This window comes from Carettochelys insculpta, chromosome 4 (assembly GCF_033958435.1).
Source record: "Carettochelys insculpta isolate YL-2023 chromosome 4, ASM3395843v1, whole genome shotgun sequence".
NCBI lineage: Eukaryota > Metazoa > Chordata > Testudines > Carettochelyidae > Carettochelys > Carettochelys insculpta.
Window position 1 is genome coordinate 50,177,665 of NC_134140.1, and position 12,551 is coordinate 50,190,215.

The following is a 12,551-nucleotide window of genomic DNA, read 5'->3' on the forward strand; positions in this document are numbered from 1 at the left end:
ATATTTATTTGATTAATTTATCCACTCTACACTGCTGTGCTATATTTAGGAAAATATATTGCACTGATATTTGTTAGGAAGCTCTGTCATCCTAGAAATGTAGAAACACAAAGCTATAGTACAAAAAGTTCAAGCTCGGCAACTTGTTCCATGGGGCAGAAGTGTCCCAAGGAGCCTGTCTTTGAAATGTTCATACAAAAGGACAAGTTTCAGGATTGACACCTAAGTTGATGATTAAGCCTAACGGAGTTCCACAGTGCCAGCCAACTCCAAAGAAAATCGACTAGACTGTTTTTAGTTATTAATAGTTAAATGTTTGAAATGATGTGGTCTAACACCGCAAACTATTCTAGCTTTGAACAGGTCTTAAAAACTAGATGAGAGAACTTTCAACTTGCCAATTAAATAGATTTCCTGTGAACTTGAGGCAAATCTGAAGACTTGGCAATTGTAATGTTGTGGAAGAAATCCCAGAATATACTATATACAATTTGACAAACCCAATCATCAATATCCTGTAGGGAGCTTTACTTGGTAAATGGTGGCCTTGCCCAGAAATCTGCGTAAAATTTAAGCTTTTATTTTCATTGTTACTGTTCTAGTTCTTCAGAACTATGGAGGGAAAACCTCCCTTTCCCTACAGGGCTGAGCAGCTGATGGGGACTCCCTGCCCCACTGCGGGCAACAGCTGAGCTGCCACTGAGAGGGGCGTGGCAGGGAGCTATAGGGGGCCACTACCAGTGTTCCCAGTTACCTGTGGCTTGTGCAGCTGCTCAGAAGAGATTCAAATCCTGTGCAGCTGATTAGCAGATTTCCCACAGCTAGGTTTTTTGTTTCTACTGGTGGTGCACATTGTTGATACACACAAAAATATTTATTTCACACTTGGCTGGAAAAAATCCACAGACAAATGGAAAAGAGTATAAGGAAAACTGGCCACCACCTCTGGAGCCTGGGGAGGGACTCCTAGCTGGCTGTGGTGGTCAGGCTGCTGCAGTGCCCAATGTCATGGAAATCATGGATTTCTTGTAGGGTAGTCGAGTGACTAAAACAATTAATTACAAGTAATTGCACGATAAAAAAATTAATCATGATTCACCACACCGTTGAACAATAATCAGAATGCACGTGCCCCTGTATCCTAACACAGTTTGAATCTCCTGCATCCAGCACTCTTTCGTCTGGCAACATCCCTCCTCCAACAGGACCATGGATGTTGCTGGCCCAGAGACCGCCTGGCACAGCGAAGCCCTGCTGGTGGCAGGGAACCCTGCAGGCAGCCTGCTCTGGGGAGTCCCAAGGGCAGGGAGCCAGGTCATGGAGCCCCACTACAGGGACCTATCTTGGGCTGGGGAGCCCAGCCCCAGTCAGAGCCCTGTCAGGAGCCCCACTGGCGGAGGAAGGAGGGATGGAAGCCAGGCTATGGCACCCAGCCCAACCAGCAGCCCCACAGCTCTAAGAACCCCAGCTGGACTGGAGGGGAAAAAACCCTCATCCCTGCGTTTGGAATCCATCTGGGGCACAAAACCCCTCCAGCAGCCCTGCAGTCACGGGACCCCAGCAGAGGGCAGCCCCATGGCTGGGAGCCAGCTGGGGCACAGAGCTCCGCTGACAGCACCAGCTTTCCACGTGCGTTAAGGCCTGCAATTAAATGCATCAACTCTGCCCTGTGTTAATTGCAGGCCTTAACGCACATTAATTGGCAGCCCTAAATTCTTCACTTCCTGATCTCTGAGACACAAGCATTTCCTTTGCTCTTAACAACATAATTGCCAGCGGTTATGAATTATCACACAGCTCTTTCTAAGCAAGCACGTTTATTCTGCAGAGAACATATTTAAAACAATAAAGGAACCTACACGCATGCAATGAAGCTTATCAGAGATCACCCCCAACTCAAACAAAGGTTGTGATGGAAGTCAGTCCTTCAAACCTGCCCAAAGGGATTTTTTGTGCTTACCAGGTCATAACAGAACCTCAGAACTGCACATGCATGAATACATTAATCTTTTTAAGATATAATTTGACCCTTTGATCTTAAGACTCAAAGAACAGACATTCAGTAGACAATAGTTCTCAGGATGTAGCTTCAAAAGGCTGGGATTTGCATAAATGGAGGTGAGGAATTTCATTCACCTTGCCCTAGAGCAGGGTTAGCAACGTTTCTGAGGTGGAGTGCTAACATTGACCTTTTGATCTCTATGTATGGTTGGAGTGCCGGTGATACTTTTTAAAGTCACTAATAATCCCACTTATTTATTAATGAAGCTATTATAAATAACGATGCAGAGCTTTACCATTTAGGTGGTGGTTGGTAGCATTATCTGGTCTTTTGTTAATTTACAGGCTAATCTACATGGTTTTGAGCAAGCTCCTGGCTGCACGGGGAGGAGAGGCAGGGCTGAGTTCCTGCCTCACACGCTGATGAAAACTGGCTCACATGCCACTCTTGGCAAGCCTGCTGGGGGTTGCTGACCCCTGCCTTAAGAGATTCCCTGAGCAAACCACTAAACACTCACCAAAATCCACTTCTGTATGGCACAATGTTCATTGCAGTCCTTTGACTTTTAGACATTTCCAGGGGCCTGTTTCACCTCCCTGCCCAGCCCAGAATAACACAACCTTTGTACATTTAATGCAATGGTCACCAAAGAAACTTAAAAAGAGAAGAGGAGCATCCTGTACAGCAAATAGGAAAATATCAAAAGAGAGCTCTCAAATCTGGAGACCTTCATAAATCAACACTCTTCCACACAAACCTCCACATGGCTGGATTTTACTAAAACAAGAAAGGAGATTTGCTATATACATTTATCTTCTCTACAGAAGAAAATGGACTGTAAACTATCTAAACTCCTACTTTCCACATGGGGCTACAATAGTGGTACCTTTAAGTCACCCAGCAATATTGTCAACTTATTCAACTACACACTCAACCCAGCAGAAGAATCTGCCCTTTCTCGGGGACTCTCTTTCTGCCCCACCACCCCCACAACCTTGATAACAGTTCTGTGGTGATCTGGAAGCCTACTTTCATTACAAACAAATCTTCTAGTCTACACAATCCTGATTCATCCCAAAAGCAGGCTCATCACATGCACAGAATGAGGCAGGAGTCAAAAACAGTATGTGATCACGTAATTAAAGACTCTTGTAATGCATACACACAAGGGGGCTGAAATCAAGGTTACACAGGCAGCCTTAATTTTGGCTTGTCATAACTTTTGAACACTTGACTTTGCAACCTTATGTTCTTTTAATAAAGCTTGAATGTGTAATTATTATAACTTTATACAGATATAGACATAAACAGGTACAACAAACATCAGTAATACAGCTTAGTAGCTCCCAGGGTGGTTGATTCCCACTGATTGGTAGCCATCAAAACACGCTGACTTTCCAGTAAATACAGCCTTTACATTAAATTTCTTATTTTGTTAACCAGAAAGATACACTATATGCACATCTGAACAATTATATAGTTTAAACATTTATTCAAATTCTTGATTTTTATTTTTTTCTGTGTTAGAAAATGGTGAGTTAAACATTTCTCCCCTTTACCCCCTTTTTTTAAAAACACATTTGTGATTTGCATCAAGCTGTGCTTGGATAGAAAAATTAATTCAGTTAAATTCAAAAAATATTTTTTGACAATGAAATAAAGTTCCTTTAAATGTACTGGATACAAGAAAAAGGGTTTACCAGAACAACTTTTGCATTTAAAACTGGTTTATCAAACAAAGTAAGTATTATCTGTAGTCAATGTACTGAACTGATTGTTTCTGGTCACCATTACCTACAAGATTATAGCTTTCATAGACCTCATATTCTAACACTTTGTTTTTATTCATAGATTGATAGAGAAAGCCCCCTTCGATTTTTTTAAGTCCCAGTTTTCAAATTTGAATTAGCTAGTTCAGGGGTCTACAAGCCTGAGGCTCTTTAAGGACTTATTTGTGGCTCCCAACACTATAATTGCAAAGTAAACAAAAAAACCTCCTGATTATTTTTGATATATGGTGAACGTCTAAAAACCCGAAAATGAACAACTCATATCTAACTAGCAAACAATATGTGATCTCAAAGTGTTGGATCACACCCCCCCAGGGTCCCCAGAGAGAAGGTTCAAGAGTGAAAGTCAGGAAGACAGTGATACAAACACACATGTAAAGTGTGAGGAAATAGAATATGTAAAATGTTTGTGAATGTCCTGCAACAAACATGTATCACATTACAAATCATTATGGCTGTGTCTACACTAAGACAAACCTTCGACGTGGCCATGTTAATGGCCAAATCGAAGAATACTAATGAGGTGCTGAACTGAATATTCAATGCCTCATTAGCATTAGCACACTTCCAGCTGGGGTGCTTCAAAAGTGCTGCTTTCAAACGCGCACGGCTCGGCTAAGTTACATGAGGGTCCTTTTCGAAAGGATCCCACACATCAGGAGAATAAGGGGATTTCAAAATGTGCAGCGTCCTTTCAAAAAGGATCCCCTTGTAGCTGCACCAAGCTGCATGTGTTCGGAAGCAGCGCTTTCAAAGTGCCACAGCCGGAAGCATGCTAATACTAATGCGGTGCTGAATATTCAATTCAGCGTCTCATTACTATTCTTCGATTTGGCCATTTGTATGGCCATTTCGAAGGTTTGTCTTAGTGTAGACACAGCCCATGTGTGCACTGTTCTTAAAATAGGGGTTACAAAAAATACAGTTTGATGATACTTATTAAGGACCATCTTGTATTCACATGCATTGCAGCTCCTGAATTATTAAGTTTTTTACCAAACTGGAAAAAACGGCTCTTCTGGCTATTTTGGTTGCCCACCCGTGAACGAGTCATTGAACTGAAAGAGTTGAATAAACAGAAATGGGTCAACCCTTCAACGAACACTGATGTCAAATCCTTAGCCACTGACTTTGACGTTCTTTAGTTCAATGGTTTGACTTTAAAACTTTGGCAGAAAACATGTGCTGTTTGAATATTATTTTTAAAATTTCCATTTAAATGATTACAATAGATTACAGTGAAGTGATACTTTAATAAAGACTGTCATAAGGTCATATTTTATTTAAGCAGGATTTAAAAATAATTTAAATTTAAAAATCTGATTTCAAAATTGGATTTTTTATTTTAAAAAATTTGATGGTTCTTTAATCTAGCCTGACTGATGCTTAATTTAATCACATGTAGTCTATTCACAAGCATTTGCTGAGTTAAGTGTATACATCTGAAGTCTTTCTTCTGCTAGATAATTTGGGACAAAATGGTTTACTGCAGAATTTTATATTTCCTGGAGAATGCATTTTAATTAGTTTTAACTCAGAAATAAACTGATGTACTTGAAAATTTATTTGGTATTTGAACAGCAATACTGTAATATCAGGAAGGATATCCTGCATTCATCCTAGATATGTGAATACCTACATTAAGTGCAAAAGTAGACTCAACTTTAACTATGGAGCCACGACTGGTGCTCTGTAACGTAAGCTTTATTATTAAATCAGAAAGGTACAACTATCATGCAAAATGTGTTGCTTTTATTAGGTGACATTATTTAAAAAGATACTCCATGCTCCTGCATTGTCACATACTTGTGGCTTTTTCGTTTTGTTTTAAATGGTTAATACTATTCACCTGTAACAGATAAACATAACTAAACTGCATTCGTCAGTACAGATTATCAGTTGGATTTTGCCTTCCTCAGAACACAGTTTTCATCAGCCAAAGTTAAAAACAAAACATTGAACTGTACTGAAACTTGCTGATGTAGTATATAATTAAAAACCAAAGAAAAAAAGAAAAAAAAACAAGTTTCGGTAAAATGATTCTCTGTTATTTATATAAACTGGGATTGAAAGACAGGTTTTTGTGCACTGATTGGCAATGAAAATCTAATTTTTCTTTCTCCATACTGATCAGCTTCTCAAAATTTAAGTAAATTTAGCGCAAATTTTGATTTTTTCCCCCCATATATACAGTACAGAATACAACCACTCTCAATGTGCTTACATAATTATAAATTAGTGAATTTAACCTCCATTAATTTTACCACACATTTAATGTATTTTAAAAAATACAAACATCTCATTTAAACTGATTTTTTTTTTAAAAAATCCATCTTAAAAGGAGTTGCATGATGAGCTTCTTTTTAGCATCTACGTTAAGAAATATATAGAAGGAAGAGAGACTCTAAGCTACATTTTTAGTCTCAAAAATAAAAATAAAACCCAAAACAATATTCTGCTCTAACTCAATATGTTTTCAACTTATTTATCATTTGAATTCTTGTAGTATATAGGAGGACCAAATCTCTTTTGTCATGGACCAAACCTCTTTGTGCTAGCTGCTGTATAAACACAAAACAAAAAGAGAGCAAGTTACATTGTGTTCCTACATCATCCTCAATTCAACAGTGGCCACTCTGAACAACTGGAAAGCAAAATATGTAACAGCAGCTCATTTGATGAGTGTCTTCCGTCATCTGCAGTGAGTGAAGCTGTGGAAAAAATAGTATGTGATCATATGACTAGCCATTATTATTGTGCACATGCACAAGGGGAATTAACATCAAAAGCATAACTAATTCTGCATTTTCTAACTTCTGAGCACATGAATTTGCAACCTCAATGTTCTTCAATTTTTTTTCCCCCTATGTAAGAATAGAAATCCCGTCTTGTGGCATCATTGTGCCTTCAACAGATTTGGAACCTCTAGCTTCACTATACAGACATTTAAGCAGACTGAGTAAATGATAGCAATAACAACTTATCCTCTACATGAAAGGTTATTAACCTTTCTCCTTCTGAGCCCTGCCCCATATGCTAAAAAAAAAAAAAAACCATCCAGGGCTCAGAAGAGGAGTGGGGACGCCAGGCTCCAGGCCAAAGATGGGAACCCTTGGACACAGGTATAGTGTGAATTCTGTTGGAGGCATGGGGCTAGCATGGGCTCAAGCTAGCTCTGCACAGTAGGATCCAGGGAGAGTGCACAATCTCCATCCCTTGACCCACCTGTATGGGGCTGGGTGCTTGTAGCTCTTCTCCGGGGGATCTTTTGGGGCGCTCTCTGACCAGCTGAGAGAGCAGTCTAAGGGGGCTGGGAGCTGAGAAGCAGCAGATAGGGGAATGCCATGGCTGCCCACTCCACGCACCACCAGCCAGAGGAGCAGCTGTCCCAGACAGCCTGGCTCTGGCTTCCCGTGGGAGAGGAGGAATCAGGGGTCAGAGCTGCCCCCAGCACCGCCCCATGCTGGATAAGGCACTACAATTTTGAGAAGGCAACTTCGCCCTCAGCTCTGCCCATGTGTTCAAGCTGTCTGCCGACATCAGGGTTTCAGCCCTGCCACTCAGAGGCAACCAGGGGAGGAGGGCAAACAGAAGGAGCATATGCCCTGCAAACACAGGGGAGGAAAGTAGGGGGGGTCAAGGGGCCAAAGCCAGAATGGAAGAGGATAGGGCAGATCCTATCCTCTTCTGGTCACGCACACTGAAAACTATATGCTTAAATGAAATGGGAAAAATAGTTTTTAAATGACAAGAGACTCAAACTTCTAACTCTATTTGTGCTATTACGCACAGTGTTCTAGCTTGTTTTAATATAGAACTTAGTTTAGAAAGCAAACTTGGAAAAGTCTTTATATGAGGGTTGTCAAGTAATCAAAAAATTAATGGCAATTAATTCCATGATCCAAAATTGTGATTGCGTTGTTAAACAATAATAAAATACCATTTACTTTAAAATTTTTGGACGTGCTCCCTTCATATTTATATTTTATTACAAATATCTGCACCGAAAGAACAAAAACACATTCCAATTCACCTCATACAGGTACTGCTGTGCAAACTCTTTATTGTGAAAATTAAACTTCCAAATATTAAAAAACAACATTCAAAAATAAAACAAAATGTAAAACTTTAGACCTTAAAAGTCCACTCAGTCCTACTTCTTATTCAGCCGATAACTCAGAGAAATTTGATTACAATTTGCAGGAGATACTACTACCTGCTACTTCTTTATAATGTTATCTGAAAGTGATAAAAGGCACTCACATAGCACTGTTGTAAATGATATTGCAAGATATGTGCCAGATGTGCTAAAGATTCATATGTCCCTTCATACTTCAACCACCATTCCACAGAACATATCTACGTTGATGATCGATTCTGCTTGGTAATGATTCAAAGCAATTTCAACCAACTCAGTCATTTTCATCATCTGAGTCAGATGCCACCAATAGAAGGGTGATTTCTGGTGGTTCAGGTTCTGCAGTTTCCACAGCATAGTGCTGTACTTTTAAGACTTTTAAAAGCATGTGTCATCTCCTTCCTCTTTGATTTTGTATGGCACTTTAGATTGTTAAAACTTCATTGAGTGCTGTAGCTATCTTTAGAAATCTCACATTGGTACCTTCTTTGCATTTTGTCAAATCTACTGTGAAAACATTCTTAAAATGAAAATGTGCTGGGTCATCATCTGAGACTGCTATAACATGGCAGAATGCAGGTAAAACAGAGCAGGTAGACACACAATTCTGCCACAAGTAGTTCAGTCACAAATTTAATTAATGCATTTTTGGAGAGTGTCATCAGCACAGAAGTATGTCCCTTAGAATGCTAGCTGAAGCACAAAAGGGCATATGAATGTTCATCACATCTATAATAAATTAGCAATACCAGCTATGAAACACCCATTCTCACTTTCTGGTGACACTTTAAATAAGAAGCAGGCAGCAATGTCTCCCAACAGTGCAAACAAAATTGCTTGTTCTAGAGATTTGCAGAACAAGACGTAGGACTGAGTAGACCTGTGGGCTCTAAAGTTTTACATTGTTTTACTTTTGACTACAATTAGGTAACCAAAAAATAAATAAATTCACATTTGTAAGTTACGCTTTCAGGATGAAGAGACTGCACTTCAGCACTTGTACGCATGACCTTAAGAATAGCTGACAAATCATGTTAATAAAATATTAATATTTTATTAATATTTAATGCAAATATTTTATTCATAATATTATTTCTTTATTAATAATATTTAATATTTTAATATTTTAGTGCAAATATTTGTAGTAAAAGAGATACTGCAGAGTGAGCACTGTACACTTCGTAGTCTGAGCTATAACTGAAGTCAGTAGTGAAAATACAGAAAACCTCAACAAACATTTTCAGTTGGTATTCTGTTATTTAGCAGTGTGATTAATCACCTTTTTTTAGTTAATCAGATGAGTTAACAGCAACTAACAGCCCGAATTTTGACATTAAACCAGAAGTAGTCAAGAGGTGGATCACAGGCCAAATCTGAACCACTAAATGCTTTTCAATGGATCACAAAATATTTTCATTCACTTCATACAAAAATTAAAAAAAATATTTTCTCTGGAGTCTGGATCTTGACAAAAATAATTACCTCTGCATTAAGCATTTTATTTGGACAGTATTCACCTGCATTCCCACTGCTATTTTTTTAAAAAAGTTTTTTTTTTTTTTTTTTTTTTTTTACTAAAGACCCTCTCAACCATAACCCCATTTTCTCCTCCTGTTGGATGACGTTCAAGTCTTTGTAACATTAATCTGTAGTCATGAAATGACTGATAATACAAATTCAATACTAAAACTCCAGTGTAAGATCAGAAAGGATCTGACAACAGATCAGTGGTCAGCAACCCCCGGCACAGGTGCCAAGAGCGTCCAGCCGATCTTCATTGGTACCCAAAGCATGTAGCTCAGCCTCACCCCTCCTCCCCCAAACAGCTGGCAGCTTGCTCAGAGCCATGCCTCCTGAGAATTCACAAAAGACCAGCTAATGTTACCAACCATCACCTGAAGAGTAAAGCTCCGCAACTTATTTATTAATGAAGCTATAGTAAGTAGGACTATTAGTGACTTTAAAAAGTGTAACCGGCACTCAGACTGTATGTAGAGATCAAAAGGTCAAATTTCGGCACTCCGCCTCACAAAGGTTATCGACCCCTGCACTAGACTACGAAGGAGGCACTCTTTATTTAAATACAAATACAGTCGGCAACTTTTTTAAAACTGCAGAATGAGAGGAAAATAAATGTTGTTCTTGCTTGCTAGCATTGTGATAAAATGTTCCAGGCCTCTAAAATGCACATTTCTGTACATGTGTAAGGAAGAAGAATATTTTGTAAGTAAATTCTGTAATAAAAATCTAGCTGAAAAATAGTTTTAGTAGTTTATTCCAAATATTTTTGAAATTTACTTCCAATGTCAAAGTCCTTATTTAAGGAAATATGATTATACAGAAGTAAAAGTTACAAATCTGTTGCAATTTCTTTAGAAGTGAAAGACTCCACAAGGAATGCTCAGTCTCTCAGATGTCATGAAATTACATTAAATAGATGTAATGCGGGGTGAAGAGAGGGGAAAAAATGGGTGGCAGAGGACATTTAGACCTTATTTAAAATTGGGTAGGATACATAAACTAGATGAATACCACTCAAAATAAGTGACTCACAGAAGGAATCTGGTTCAATGTTAACATTCCTGCCAACTGTTCGTATGAATTGTTTTCACTTAAAAGGAATTCTAATTTGTACGACAGGTACAGGAGCTCTGGCATGGCCAAAAGAGTACTGCCAGTACTCTTACTCAGAAATAGATTATTTCTCATGTGCCATTGGGTGGTAACCACCAGTGCTGTATTTAAACTGACCTACAAATAAATCAAATCATACCTTTCCTTTCAACATATTCTCAATCCCTAACTTCTCCACCACAGATTAGAGACCTTATGCAAATTTACTTCTCATCATACAGCAAATCAATCTGACTTTCCGTATCAATACTCTCCCTGACATGCACAACATTATTCATGAAAAGTTACCACACTACCATCAATATCAATACCACCTGTATCTTGAACAGCTCCGCATCACACAACAATAGAATACAGAAAACAAACAAGCAGTCCTGTAGCACATTAAAGACTAAGGCTACTGCATCTTACCCACGAAAGCTCACTACCTAATAAATAAAACTGTTAGTCTTTAAAGTGCTACAGGATTGCTTTTTTACTTTGTGAAAGCACAGACTAACACGTCTACCCCAGAGAGACTGATAGAATACAGGGCCTTTAACTTCTAGGCAGCTGCCTCAAATCCAGACCAGTTCAGCAGTGAATACAACATGAAGAAGTTTGTGCTGCTCCATGTTATCTTTTGCAATTTTTTCAAAGTGTAACAATTTCCACTACATCTGCGCATTACATTATTTTTAAACTGACTTCCTAATAGATCACACAAAACAAGGAAGCCTGTGAAGTTACTGGATATTAAGTACACTCAGAGTCACCACCAGACACTCATTGACACCTAGCCCAAAATAACAACACGGCCCAGTCACCCTCCTCACGTACCAAAAGCTAATGCCATTGTTTTGGGTGTGCTAGTCAGACTGGCTGGCTGCTCTCATTTAGGAAGATTTTTCAAAGCACAACAGGCCACTGGCCCTCGATAAAGGAGGATGCTCAGACTAACAGAAGAACAAATAACTCCAGGACTATAGATTATGTTCTTGTTAACAAACAAACAAAACAAAAAAAACAACTAGTTGTGAAACGTCTCACTTCCTGCCAGCTCATGGCTGGCTTTAATGCGTTGCATACCTCTGTTAGTCACAACCCAGGGCTGCTGGTTACCCGCAGTGTCCCCCCAAGCGCTCTGGCTGGGAACATTTCTAGCCCAGAGCACGGATCTCTTTACAACGGTCCAAACCACAAGCTACGGCGCAGGGGACCCGACACAGGTGCCCCCCGCGCAGGGGACGGGGACGGGGACGGGGAGGGAGGAGCCACACCCCGTCCCCGTCCTGCTGTAGTGGAAGTTAAAGGCAGACTCGCAGAGGGGATCCTGGCGGCAGTGGGGCGGCCCGCTCTCCCGGGGAGCTTCCCGCCAGGCCCTCCCCAGCCAGCCGGCACCGCAACCCCCCCACGAGGCACCCCCAGGGCCGCTCCGGCTCCCAACGCAGGGGCTGGGTAGCGCACAGTTCTGCCGCTCCCCGGCTGGGCCACAGGCTCGCCGCAATCGGCCCGCACCCCGGTGCCCGCGGCCTGCCCACCCCGGGCCGCGCTCCCTTCCCCCCGGCGCGGCGCGGCTCGGCCCGGCCCGGCCCTTACACGGTGACATGGCCGGAGCCGCGCACCACCACCGGGTCGGGCGAGTACTTCAGCAGCTGCTCCTCCAGCGCCCGCTCCTCGTCCTCCTCCTCCTCGTAGATCTCGTCGAAATCCGCCATGGCCGCGCCGCGCTCTGCGTCCGGACCAGGAGCGGCCGGGCTCCGCCGGCGTCGGTACTGCTTAGGGGCAGGAAGCGACCGTCATTATCCGGGGAGGGGGAGAGGAACAACAACATCCGGGCCGCGGCGCCGGCGCTAGCCCCAGCGCCGCCCCGCCCAGGGAACCACGGCAACGGCGCCGCCACCTACGCCGCGGCATCGCGATAACTGAGCGGGGGCGACGCGCGGCCCGTCGTTTCTCAGGCCTCGCTGGGGGCCCGGGCCGGGCGCTCCGGGCTGGGAGGTGGGGA

At 41.5% G+C, this 12,551-nt stretch overlaps 1 protein-coding gene across 1 annotated transcript in view; it reads right to left on the reverse strand.

Moving 5' to 3' along the window:
• CHIC2 (cysteine rich hydrophobic domain 2) overlaps nucleotides 1–12,335 on the reverse strand; it is a 30,681-nt gene extending 18,346 nt beyond the window's left edge. Inside the window, exon 1 of the mRNA XM_074992787.1 lies at nucleotides 12,143–12,335. Coding sequence (XP_074848888.1) covers nucleotides 12,143–12,261 — 119 coding nt within the window. The 5' untranslated portion in view covers nucleotides 12,262–12,335. The remainder of the gene's footprint in view (nucleotides 1–12,142) is intronic.
• Between the last annotated feature and the right edge of the window lie 216 nt (nucleotides 12,336–12,551).